The sequence below is a fragment of the Puntigrus tetrazona genome, chromosome 21, assembly GCF_018831695.1.
Source record: "Puntigrus tetrazona isolate hp1 chromosome 21, ASM1883169v1, whole genome shotgun sequence".
Lineage (NCBI taxonomy): Eukaryota > Metazoa > Chordata > Actinopteri > Cypriniformes > Cyprinidae > Puntigrus > Puntigrus tetrazona.
This window is the reverse complement of record NC_056719.1, coordinates 15543756-15558094: the sequence shown is the minus strand read 5'-3', so window position 1 is coordinate 15558094 and position 14339 is coordinate 15543756. Positions and strand designations below refer to the sequence as shown.

General features: G+C 36.1%; 1 protein-coding gene across 3 annotated transcripts in view; it reads left to right on the top strand.

Annotated features, from left to right (window-relative positions):
• LOC122326537 (rho GTPase-activating protein 26-like) overlaps positions 1-14339 on the top strand; it is a 66156-nt gene that overhangs the window by 15457 nt on the left and 36360 nt on the right. For all 3 annotated transcript variants that reach the window (XM_043221491.1, XM_043221490.1, XM_043221489.1), the window contains exon 2: positions 13162-13257. Coding sequence is in view for 2 of the 3 variants with exons in the window: in XM_043221490.1 (XP_043077425.1) it covers positions 13162-13257 (96 nt within the window). In the remaining variant the exon portion in view is untranslated. The remainder of the gene's footprint in view (positions 1-13161; positions 13258-14339) is intronic.

Sequence of the window (14339 nt, the reverse complement as noted above, 5' to 3'; positions counted from 1 at the left end):
ATTAAATTAAAGCGACCCTATTTTTTTGAGAGTTAAATGTTTTTTTCTATATTCAATTATTTACATTGTTACGGTGCATTGTGCTAAAGCAAATTAATATGTTATCTGGAAAATATTAAACCAGGCACACTTAATATTTACAGTGCATGTACTTTAGCTTGTTTCTGCCACAGAATAAATAACCAGATAATTAATTAATTCTTTTTTTCTTGCAAAGTATGCATTTAATTCCTGCAATTGAAGTCAATTACCAGATATAAATATGCAATTTTTATAATTTTTTTGTTTATAAATATGAAGGCAGAATTGTAAAAAAAAATATATATATATATATATATATATATATATATATATATATATATATATATATATATATATATATATATATATATATATATGTATTACAACTGGTAAAAAGACTTACTTCTTTATATTTTCTCATTTAAATCACACAATTATGACTTTGTAACTGGCAACTGCTATTTTATATCAGACAATTCAGAGAATAAGTCAGAATAGTGAAAAAACAACAAGAAAAACAAAGTCTCTATTCTCTCTCTCAGTGGCAGGAAGTGGCTTCCATATGGAAGGGTATGAAGTAAAAGGCCTGAGACTGAGGTTTATGGAGGAATCTTAAAGGAACACGCCATTTTTTTGAGAATAGGCTCATTTTCCAAACAGTTGAGTTATACTGAATCCATTCAGCTTATCTTTTCTGTAGGTACGCTGTGTACTAATACGGACGGTAAATGAAAAGTTAATTCCGCTGTAATAATCAAGGAACCTTGCTGCCGTTTCATTTTACGTCAGTCTTAGTCCCCGATGTAACTATAAAAGAGTCAAGCTTTAAATAGGAATAATATCGAAACTCTTTGGTCATTTTTGAGTGTGATGCTAACGGTCTAATCGGATTCAACGATCTATGCTAAGCTACAGCTAAAAGTGCTACCGCCAGACCCGGAGATCAGCTGAATGGATTCAAAAACGGCAAAACTCAACTGTTTAACTATCGGGGAGTTGTAAAGAGTGGCATGTTCCTTTAAGGAATGTAACGCTTCAGCATTTTTCTCTGCAAAGTTCTATTTATTCCAGTATTTCACTGAAGTATGCGCTCATATGCATTCGGAAAGCTTTGGGCAAGGTTCTAAATATTCACACGCCATACAATGGCCTCTGTTTGCGAAGTTTACTTCAACATATCCACAATGCGTTCATTGTTGACATGTAAAGCTATCTACTGACCGAAAGCGCTGCATGCACATTCGTGTTGTACTTCTTTCCAAGTTTTGTCACAGTTTCCCTATTAATAATGAGAGCTGAAGGAAAGAGGTCACGGAGTCGCCTCCATAACTTGTCAGCCGGGATAACGGATGCGGTTCTTCCGGGTCAAGTGTCATACAGCTAAAGCTGCGAGCCAGGTGCAGGAATGCTAATTGAACCCAATCATTTTGTTGGATTAATTGCATGCGTTTAATTGTTCGTAATGATTCTTTTGTAATTCGGCTGGGTTAGATGTACCGTCTTTTAATATAATGAGGTTACAGCAAAGTTAGTTAGCAATATATGATGAGGTTACGTGCTTGTAGAATCATAATCTATATCATCATGTACGATACATTATATATCAAGAATATGATACAACGTTAGCACTTCATTCAACATTTATAGACTCATATACTATACTATAGTTATGGGAAAAAGTAGTTTGTCCATCTACATTACTGTTTATGACATCGTTTAATTCATTCAAGATATGAAACCTACTTTAAATAATTAACTATAAAGGAAAACTATTTTTCCAGTCTTGTTAGCCTGAATGCAACGCATCCAATCTGACCTAGTTTATATATTTTTTTATAAATACAAATGCATCACAAAAGCATAACTTAATTTCCTGCCCTCAGTCCTGAGACTGTTTCATTGTTCTGTGATTGCATATTTCCACAAGGCAACTTGAAATACCCCATAAACACAAAAATCTAGCGACTCAATTATCATTCATGTGACAAAAATGTTTACTGCTGTGTGTGTGAGAGTAGAACTTTTACTTCTAGAGTTAAACTTTAATGTGTTACTTATCCAGCACTGTTTGTACATCATGCATTGTTGATGCCTAAAATCATGCAGCTTGTTGATAAAAAAGTGTGATATACGTATATATGATGGTTGTGTGATGTTTATTATAGCCTGTGTATTTTTCCAACAATATGCGAGCTGATATTATCCAATATGTACTCACTTTGCAAAAACAAACAAACAAAAACATGTCTTGAGAATCACTGTTTTTTTAGCGTTAAGGAAGTAATATCACACAAGCGAGAGCGTTATTTTCCTGAATATTAGCATGCGTGCGATTCATTTTATATAACAGTTCAGTTCACATTACATTTCAAAACACAGCATTTTTTTTTTGTACGCGTTTTTGTGCGAATCAACGATTCGTTAATCCGTTCATAAAGTCTGCCGCGTGTTTCATTTACAAAAGAATCAACCATTTTAAACAAATTGTTTGAATGAATGAGTCATTGAATCACTCATTAATCGCTCATCAAGGCACTTGTCGCCACCTACTGGCAGTTTTAGTGTCATATCTATTTATATACGGCGGGCCTAACATCAGATATCAAATATAAAATGATGTCTTACACGTTACAATAATGATGCTTTTCCTGTTTCGTTGTACGTAAAAAAAAAATCCCTTATGAAAAAGACTATGCTTTAGCGTTTAATACGAAAGTTAAATGTTTTTGAACATTTGAGTCCACAACAAAAGGTAAATTAGTATTTAGAAATATAACCATAAAAGTTTCTTTAAGTACGCGCATTACTATATCACCTGGGAGTACGGTTATTTAAAAATACATTTTTAAGATTTCAAGTACACTGCATTCAGTACAATCAAACACCCTTTTTTTTTTACAAGGGTTAAACTAAAAGTAGCCAAAGTGAATGTTTTATTTCTAAGAATGGCTTTGGGTAGTGCATGCATGCATTAACACTGCATTCTGTTGCTCACGCAGCGTTGAGCTCTTTCCTCTCGCAGAGCACCATTTAGTTTCATTTGTTGCAGCAGCGGTGTTAAAAATGACTGAAATCAACAGAGCCGGAAACTGGGGTGGGGGGTTGTCGTACCGCGCTTCTCTACAGAAGTTAGGAGTGATTGCATTTTCTTTTTTTAGTATGACCTCTAAAGCTTGTTTTCCTCTCTGGTTGCTGCGTCAGCATCAGCCGAACCAGAAGCCAGAATCTCTAACCTAGGATGCCGTCGGAGGGGGAACCAAAAAAAGAAATCTTCCTGACTTTGTTGGGGACCTCTTTGTCGCAGTTGCTAGGAGACGGGTGCTATGTGGCCGAACACTGCATTGAGAGCGGAGAATAGATATGGGACAGGCCAAAGAATAGAAAAGATGGGGGAAGGCTTGAAAGATGAGACGCCATTGAGACCAAACTCCTTATTTATTTGTTTTTGCATCTTTACACTAAGAAAAGTCCTTTTAACGGCTTTGCTGGCATTAAAATTGGACACGAATTCAGACTGTTTTCTGTCGTCTTGGTATTAGGCTTCTGTTAGGCTTTAGAAACTTCTGGAAAACTTGCTTTACTTTGATGGACCCTTTAACACATTCAAGTAGAGTCGCACCTACACGTATAGTAGAGTTAAGTTGACTTGTACTTGTATAGTCGGCAGGGTATCTGTTGGCGATAAAGAGTTAGCAAATAATACTCAGAGAGTCTACTATTACTCTACTGAGAGTTTGTCGACACATAAGTGCAAAGTTCCTTATTGTCAACAGAAGGGACCATCAAAATTTGTAAAATATTAACCGAATTTCAAAGACATAAACATATAAATGATCTGCAATTATCATCAGTTCAGCTAATTGTTAAAACATCCAGCTAATGGCATTCTAAAGCATACGGTGCCATTCACCTATGCTTTCATTTTTTTCCTGCACACACACACACACACACACACACACCTGCTCGGTGTGTTTCATGCTGACACTTGCTGGTTGAATGAAAGGCAGCTTTAGCCGAGACAAAGGGTGCGTATCCAGCAGATGTTGGACTGCTCTCTTTTGTACACCACGAACAGATCCGTGTCACGAGATCCTTTCTGTTTACCTTTCCAGTCTGCGTGTATCACAGCCACTGTGTTTTAACTAATATGAAGAAAGCATTGAAAAAAGTAGCCATTAAAACTTCACACCTTTTCCTTATCCTATTGGGATTTTTCCCGTATGTCCAGCATGTTGAGACTGTTTCGTTTACTGTAGGCCTTAAAGACCAATATATGTAAATGTTAGGGCTGACTAACTTGTACCATGTGACTGCAGTTCATCAGGGAGAGCTGAACAGATCATGCACAGACCATGAAATGCAGTCTTAGTCGGTCATTTTGGGCTAGAGATTGAATTCGGAGTTGTGAACGTTACATAGTAGAACAGGTTCTTTTAGAAGCGCAAGTAAATCCTGTTTTTCGTGAGGTTAACGCTGTTTTTCGCTCTTGTCACCTCACACTCCAGCGACTGTTTACACAAGGGAAAGTTATTAAGGGGATACTTGATTATATAGAGCGCTGAGGTTGAACACTCTTTTGTTGTGCGCACTGCGTGATGGTATCTGGTGTTTTTCCTTGCTGTTTCTCTTTTTTTTGCCTACAGGAAGCAGCTGCTGTACATCAGTGCTGCTCGCAGCCGTGTACCGACCCAGTGCGTGTGATGAAACTCGGAATCAGGAAGGGTTACTTAGTGGCATTTATCGCAATTTGTGTAATTCTGTGGATTCGTTGCTTTGTAATGTCTCACATTGTTTCTCAAAATGTGAATTTTGTGGTGATCTCTTAGTTTGAGCCACAATGTTGGCTCAACCAGTGTCATGAGCAGGGAAATATGCTTAATAAATAGTGTGCAGGATATAGTAGCTCATTTTTTAAATTTTGGACTGACACCTATAGGAAAAGTCTAATGATTTGTTTGTTTGTTAAAAAAAATTTAATTAAAGAAATTACATTACAATTAACTTTATAATTGAATCAACTTGATATACATACATTTGTAAATATTAAAAACCAGTTTAGTGTACAAATATATATTTACATTTAAAATATATTAACTTAATGTAATACTGAATAACGGTTAAATTAAATGCTTTGTATATGTCAGCAAAATAAGACGAATTATTAAAACGCTATTAAACTATTAATGGGACATTGTGTTAAAATAGTTATGAAAGTATATTATTTTTAAGTACTTTTAAGTGGCCTTTTGTTCATTCAAGTGCAAACTTTTAACATTTAAAGTACACTACAAGTGTGCATTCAATACAATTAAGCATACTTTTTTTTTTTTAAAAGGGAACTCGTTCTGTATGTCGTTTAACATACAATGCTTTAATCTGCATTGATTTGCTTGGAACTTTTTCATTTGTGAATAAAAATCAACAAAATAGCTTCTGTAATGCAAGTTACTTAATACTTATTTTTGCCTATTGAAATTAGAAACACCTAGCAATACCTATGATTATTAATTTAAATGTTGTAACATATAGGTATTTTTATAATGCATGTCAGCAGAAATATCATGTCAGCCTGCTCAGCCATGTACAGACGGTTTATTTACAGTACATCTGTCCACAGAGAGCAAACAAAGAGGGCAAAAGAACGACAAAGAACCAACAAGACCAAGGACAAACCAGAGTTTGATACAGGGCTACTTGGTCGCGCTTTGCTAATTGTATCCTTATGCATAATTCTGATTTGATGTTTGACATTTTTAGTCATAAGCATATGCTAATGGCTCAAAATACTGCCATCTAAACAACCATAATCTCCACAAAGTGCTCTGTGCTGCTTATTTGAATGCCATGAATTATTAATGCTGCGCCAGCCATTGAAGGATTGGTGGTTGAGGCTAATTTGCTAATTTAGGCTCACGATATGCAGCGGCAGATATGTTTTCATAGACTGCAGGTTTGTACAGAGATGTTCTTGAGAGACCAGGAGATCCGGTTCAATCCCGTGTAACTACGGTTAGACAGAACTGTTAGAATCTGTGTAAAAGGAAGTTGAAATGAGACGGTTGAATCAACTAAGGTGTGAGTTCTTAGGTGTGAGTCGTGTAGGTTCAAGGTCGGTGTAGGGCATGTTCCCAACACGGGAGTATTAACTTTTAGCAACAGTCCATAGATATTTCAATTCTGAACTGCCGCAATACATACCTCTATCAATGTAATTAAAAACGTGCCAGGGCTCACATATTGAACCTGTGTTTTTTTAATTTCCAAACTATTTACTTTGAAAGTTGCGTAGTGAAGTGCGTAATGTAATGCTACATTTTGCTATTTCCAATATGCCCAACATATTGGTATCCACTGTCTGTGCTTCTATGTTTCTAATTCCATTTTATTGATGTCAACTGTTTGTAGGTGGGACATCCTTGACCCAGGTTGTGTGTTGGTTGAGTCAGGTAGTGGGACAGTGCCTTTAGTCATTAAGTTGAATCATGCTGTAGTGCTGACTTTGCGGGAATTGAACGTCCGGTTATAACTCACTTCCTACCCTATTATTTCCTTTTCCTGTGGCACACCGCTCCGAAGGACTTGTGCATCAGTGTCGGAAATCCACTTTCACGGGCCATCCTTGTTTCATCAGAATCTGCTTCCTGTGCCCACGCTACGACAGCAGAGAAAACACAAGCTTTGTTTTACGGGCATTTAAATGTTCCGACTATTTCACTGGCGTTTTTTTTTTTGCCTTGAGAGCTGCAAAACGGAGGAAACGTTTTCCGGCGGCCATTTCTGGGAGGTTAAACAAGTCATTTCATGCTCATTGAGTTGCTAACACTGCTGTAACTGTACTTCAGCTGCGAGCTTTGCCAACCGCGCAGCCACGGCACAAATCCCAGCTGGCTGCAGCTTTCATCTTATCTTGCTGACTAAACTAAATGAGCAGAAACTGTAGTGCTCTGAAACTGACCCAAAAACAACAAGAGCCTATTCCGCAGAGGTCAATTAGAGGATGTAGAGTGAAACTGTAGGGCTTCGTTCTGTGTCGGCTGTCTCCTTAATGTTGTTGTACTGTGTAATCAACAAAGCTGTTAATCTTAAAATACATAATTGGCCTTGTTTCGAAAAGAAACGACATTTTGCGTGGTGAGACGTCAAGCTAAAACCGTATAATCTTTGTTAATGTGCACACCTTTTTACTATCGAAGCCAGTTTCCGCCGCTGGATAGAAGTAAAAAGTTAATTGCGACTTTTTATCTCCTAATTCTGACTTCTTTCTTGCAATTATGACTTTTTTTGACGCAAATACTACTTTATATTGTAGAATATGAACTCACGATAAGAAAATCTGTTCGCGAGATATAAACTTGTAATCGCAAGAAAGTCAGAATTGCGGAAGATGTAAAAATGCGGAATGGAAAAAAGGCAGAACTGTGAGTTTATATATCGCAGTTCTGAGAAAAATGGTCAAAATCGCAAGGCATAAACTTGCAATTGCATGAAAAAAAAAGAACATTACAAAATCCAGAGATTAAAAAATTGTGGTAACACTTTATTTTAAGATCTCTTAACCAGTTGCTTATTAGCATGCGCATTACTAGAATATTAGCCATATATTAGTAGTAATTAAGCAGATATTAATTTCTTATTCTACATGACATTATTCTACATCCTTACTCCTACCCAATACTGAACTTACCTTACTATTAATAGGCAACTTAGTAAATAACTAAGGGAAAAGTCATAGTAAATAGTGAATTGGTGTTCACCACTCTAAAGTGTTACCGAAATTGTAATTATCTTTTTTTTAAGAAAAAAATAGTTGTGGAAACATACATTATCAAACAGTTATTGCTACAAAATACAAAAAAGAAATGCATTGGTTCATGCCGGTCTCTCTTCATTCTGTTTTTTTTGTAGATTTTGCAATAGAAATTGACTTTGCGCTCCGCCTTAACAGCGTGATCTATCGCAATGACTTCAGTACAAGCATGACTTAATGTTTATTTCTCCATAGTTTACGTGTATTCCCATTCGCATGTGCAACACGTTTGGACTTTGACGACCCCGTTATGGACCGCATATCAGAAAGCGTTCGTTTCGTTACGAATGAATGGACTTGACTGCATATCTGCGTCTTCTTCTAATTACATCTTCATTGATTTTTACCTACTGGAGTTCCAAGTGAAACGTCTAACAGGTCGTTATAATGCGCATGTCTAGCAGTGATGTGGTGGTGTTTTGCTGAGTAGACTTTGGCTTCTGACTAGCTCTCGCTGTGTGGCCCAGTACAGCTCCCTGCTGCTAAAGTGCTGTGTGTGATGGAAGCTCTGCCGTTTGGACCATCTGGAGAGATGTGTCTTCCAGTCTTCACATCACAAAGGCTTTTATCATCTCTTCTGCTCTGTTTTAATATATGTAAAGAACATTTCTGAATTAGTATATTATAAAATTATCGCCATTATTTACCCATTGGTTGTGCACTGCAAAATAATGAAAGTGAAAAAGGAGAGGAATCTCAAGGAGAGTACACTTTCATAACACTTATGTACACTTTGAAGATGTTAGTTATAATTTTTTTTTTTTTAAGTACATTAAGTTATCATTGAGCACATTTAGCATATTTCAATACATGGCGTTCAATACAAGTTAATAGATAGGATGTTATGGTAGATTTTAGTTTACCATAAATGCTTGTCAGTACATTAGACAAGATACTTTAAAAATTTTACTGCAATTTCAAAAATATCTTAAACTGTACTTCTATTAGACATTTCAAGAGAAAAATGTGAGCAAATCTTTCTTTGCAATTCCATTTTATTCTAATTCTAATTCAATTTCCTAAGTATTTTCCGTACTCTGCGTTTTTTGCGTGAAGTCGCTCGTAATTTTACAGTAAAAGTTCGAACAGATCTCTTTAGACGGCCATTTTTAGGTTTATGATGCAGGTTTTTGCATATAGCTGTGAGTGCGTAACAACCATACAGCACGTGTTTAACAGAGTCGGTGGTTTGTACAAAGTGACTGCTAAGTGTCTGCCGTAATGGTCTTTAGAGACAAATTACACTCCTTCACTTGGCTGAAGCTGAGTTATGTGCTCCTGGACCTCAGCCACGACTCTGTTCATGACATCTTTCTGTTAGCATTCCGAAACACTTGAAGGTTACGGGCCGATGCGCTGCACACACGTCGAGAAGCACGAGAAATATGTCGAGATGAAACGGTGTTTTATTACACTGTAAGATTCCACGTGTTTAAAGCTATGCGCTCGATGAAGCAGCTAGCCAAAAGCTAACTACACTGCTATTTTCTAACAGGGGGCTCACAAATGTAGTTATTGTCATATATGATTGTTGTTTTTAGAGCACTTCTCTATACAAAGACGGCTGTAGGGCTCGTCTCTCATTCTAATGTTTTAAAACATCTGAAGAAGTTGATGAGCGTGATGATGAAGGATTCGGGAGGACAAAACGAGAGCTCCCTGCAGACAGCAGCTGGTATCCGTTCCACACCAGCAGCGCTCCGTCTCTTCCCATGACAGGAAACATTCGAAACAAGAGCTGATTACGTACTTCCAAGTGTTTCCATTTTCTCACTTCATCAACCGATCGTCGCTGTGGACACGTAAAGCATTCAATTGCTTGTCATTGTTCTTTGTGCGTATGACACTCTCCTGTCACGAGTTCAAGTAGAGTGGGTTAATGACCCTAAGTAACTAACTAATTAGCTACGTATTCACACTTTTTTTTTTTTTTTGAATTTGCGTATGAATTAAATGTTAATATGAATAATAAAAATTACATTTAAATAAACGATAATTTAATTAAAAGTTTACATGCACAGAGACTTGAATACAGATCTTCTGCGATTAGTTTTATTTTAATTTGTGACTTTTATTTGAGAATTCTGTGATATAAACGGGCAATTTTCAAGTCGGAATCGCATATAAACACATTCTGAGAAATACATTTGCTATTGTATGTTACATGCAATTGTGAGTAAAATATAAAGTGAGAATTGTAATTTTACGATTGTAAGAAAATGGTGTTAGAATTGTCAGAATTGTGAAATAAAAAGTATTTTTTTCAGTGTTGGAAACGGTCTTCCATAGCTTTACAGACATAAACTAACCAAACAATTATATTTTTATTAAAATAAAAAAATCATGCATTGGACTCAAATACGCCTCTTCTGTGAAGGAAGTTTTAATAAAATTTTTGCTTTTGGGTGGAAGTATATAATTCTAGAAAATACATTTTTTGTTTAGGATAATGTTCATTATTATTTTTTAATTTAAAAAAAAGTACATTGTGATCTCAACATGTAGAAAAAAAGTGAGTGTTACATTATAGAGACGTGTTTCTGATGATATCAGAAAACTGACTGCATATTTTGGTTATTTTAGTTTAGAAAAAGTAGAAAAAAAATGACTGCGCAGGCAAACACCATGCTAACTGAAGCTCGGACGGCACGTAATGGCACATCTGCGGCATTCCACTGAAGCCTTTGGAAAGAAAAATGCTGCATCTTTTTATTTGATTTCCTGTTGGCTAGTGTTTGTGAGTGTTTGTGCATGCATATACAACTGTATGCGCACATTCCTTCCTTGGACGGCACCATTGTGTCTCCGGGCAGAAGGCAGGAAGCCGAGGACGCGGGAGGAGAAACATTTTGGGGAATTCTGCGTTCTTGGAGCGCACGTTGATGAATGTGGATGTCAACAGAAGCTGCTTATTTTTAGCACTGGCCGCTAATTAAATATCCATTATTGGATTTCCGAGTGCTGGAATATCTGCGTCCATAGATAACAAATTGATCGTTGTTGGGAAGTAGGATTGTCGCTTTATCCAAATATTAGCCGTCGATCCCAATACTAGTGAAGTTAAACGATTATTGATACCTGTGTGTCGTCATAAATTAACTGGCAATTTGTGTGAAGTTTGTGAGTAGGATTTGATGCAGATCTAACTGTTTTACAGTGTTGTTCATGCATTGTGAAATGTATTGTAACCTGCTAGCTTTGTAAGCCAAAGCGAGCCGCTGCCAAACAGAATCATATTTCTTTCCATGAAGAACTGGGTCAATATGTTTCACAAGAAGTAAATGCATGTCCTGCGAAATGAATAATGTGCTTGTTACTGGCAAACTTGCCTTTGAGTTGATTTCCAATTATTAAATATCAAGTATTACTTTTGCATCTGTATTTGAGTGAGTTTACGCGCAATCTGCCCAAAGTGTGCTTTTAATTTCAAACTGAATATTTTTTTCTCGCTGTTGTGAATATCAATAGCATTTTTGTAGTACTTTTTTTCCAAGCATTTTTACATTTATCGATTGTTAGTACAATACTCAAAATTACTACACATCTATATATATTAGTTTTGGGAATGGTTTACTATGAATTTTTGCCCAAAAAATGTATTAAAGGGTTAGTTCACACCAAAATGAAAATTCTGTCATTAATTGCTTCTAATCTTCCAATTCTACTAATCTTCTACTAATGTTCCAAACCCACAAGACCTTCGTTCATCTACAGAACACATATTTGGTCACATTTTATATTAGGTGGCCTTAAATACTATGTACGTACACCAGAAAATAAGTACAATGTAGTTATTGTGTTCATATTGTATTGCAAAACGGTTTTGCTGCCATCGAGGTGGATACGGGTAAGGTTAAGGACAGGTTTGGTGGTATGGGTAGGTTTAAGGGTGAGTTAAGGTGTAATGGATGGGTCATATGTGTAATTATAAATGTAAGTAAAAAAATGTATTACAGATGCAATTACGAAAACTAGTATGTACACAATAAGTGGATTGTACTAAATTATTAATTTAAATGTAAGTACATAGTATTTAAGGCCACCTAATATTAAGTGGGACCAGATATTTCTGATGAAATCGGAGAACCAGCTGACCCTCCATAGACAGCAATACAACTGAAATGATCCAGGTCCAGAAACGTAGTAAATACATCGGTAAAACTGTCCATGTGACATCAGTGTTTTTTTTCTTTGCAATAACGTAATTTGCTTAAACTATTCTTCTCCCCTGAGTTATGTTTAACTATGTTAAATTATGTTTTTTTTTGTTTCTCTGCTCAAAAAAAAAAGCATTCTCATAAGCGTCGCAAAACTGAAGTTGAGCCACATGGACGGTTTTACCAATGTATTTTCTACGTTTCTGGACCTGGATCTTTTCAGTTGTATTGCTGTCTATGGAGGGTCAAATGGGTTTCTGATTTCATCAGACATATCTTCATTTGTGTTCATAGGATGAACGAAGGTCTTATGGGTTTGGAATGACATGAGTGTGAGTAATTAACAATAGCATTTTCATTCTGGGGTGAATTAAGTCTTTAATAGTTAATAATGTAGTTGTTAAAGGTGCTGTATGTAGGATTTACACCGAGTGGTTGAACTAGGGATTGCAGACCAAATTCAAAATATTAAATTAAATATTAAATACGCTCTTTTTTTCACCAACTGGCAACCCGGGATCCCCAAACACAATTGGATAAACTGGCGATGGGCGGATTTCACAAATCAAAGCAAAGGCAAAATCTTACATACAGCACTTTTAAGTTTAGGTATGAGGTAGGACTGAGGGATCTAAAATAAAGTCAGAATAAGACATTAATATGTGCTTTATTAGTACTAATAACAGATCATACGCTAGCAACAAGAATTGAGAATTGGTCACTACATTAAAGTACAGTATTTGCAATTTACCTCAAAATAAAAAGTGCTACTGGGGTTGACAACCCAGCTTGGTTCAATTTCCTGCAAGTTTCTTATTTGTTTGTTATTCTGAAGATTTTTTCCAAAGTTATGACAATCTAAAACCAAGGGGTCTGCCTTTGATTTATAATCTGATCAATTCCCATTCCATTATAAACTCTATTTATTTTTAGGCACTTCTGGGCTCATTCTGTCTCTCCTTAGCTTTCTTTTTTAGACATTTTCCCCCTCGTAATCTCTTTTTGTTATTCACTAACTGAAGTCTCACTTTCATGTCTTTGAAAGACCCAGACACCACAAAGTTTCCAAAGCGCAGTACAAGTTCTCTCACCTTCTGGCTTAAAACATTGTGGTTTTGTCACCTTGTGCTATCCCCGTTAGACACATTTTAACACATCTTGTCACATCTTTTACAGATTTGTCCACTGCGAAGAGAAAGTTTGCAGAGTCGCTGAACGAGTTTAAATTCCAGTGCATTGGCGATGCGGAAACCGATGATGAGATATGCATTGGTGAGATCATAACATTGTTTCTTTTGAATGTTTATTGTTCCTTAGTCAGTGTATTATGCAAGAAACAAAAAGTATACTACAGGCTCAAACCCCAAAGCGTTATTCAATGTATGCCATCATACGAACTCAACTAAAGCAGTTTCGTCAATGTTGAGTACAAATTGATCCATGGCCATTTGATCCCACTCCAGGTCTTGCACAATATATTCATTACAAGCTTTTAACTCAAAAAGACAGGTTTAACTGAGGGCCGTCCACACGGCCGTTTCATTTAGCCCCTACTATGCCACAATTAAACCAAGGTTTCAGCTCAGCTTTTATGTATTTGCCATAATTCCTCTTGATGGTGTGGCATCAAAGGCTTAAGTGTTGGAACCTGTGGGAATTTTTGTGGCTTTCTGTAAGTCCTGGCACCTTACATGGAAACTTGCTGAAATCCTGCTTGGCTGAATCTGAAGAAGGAACATGTATCGACTTGCCTTTTTTTCTGATCTCATCTTCAGTTGCAGCCTTGCAGTCCTGTAGCCTTTTGCTTTCTGTTGATCTCGTTTCTTATGAAGCTTTATAACTTCAGAAGTAATGCATCCACTGTGCGTCTGAGGACGGGCGTTTTGAGAGGTTTGATGAGTTAGCTGCTTTAGTTAAAATAAGAATTGCTCTTTATTTACGTATTTACGTTTTCAAAAGGGTTTTGCTGTAGACATGCATGCATATAATGGTCTTAATACAAGGAATTAGCCTAGCAGCACCTTAATAAAATGCTAAAGAAGTGTGCTTAATTGTATTAAATGTGCACTTAAAAAACTTGCGGATTATACAATAACAATTAAATAAAATACCATGTAAGTTTACTTAAAGAAAGTATACTTTCATGACTTTTTCTTAACATAATTAAGTAGACTTTTAAAAAGTATCCTTTGTAATAATGTCAAAATAAAAAAAAGTCCTTTTAAATCATTATTTTAATACTTTTTTTGTTATATTTTTAAAGTGCACTTGTTTTAATGAGTCAAATTTCAATTTTTAATTGATACATTTTTTACGTGTATATTTTTAGCTACGACTCATATAAAGATGTATTT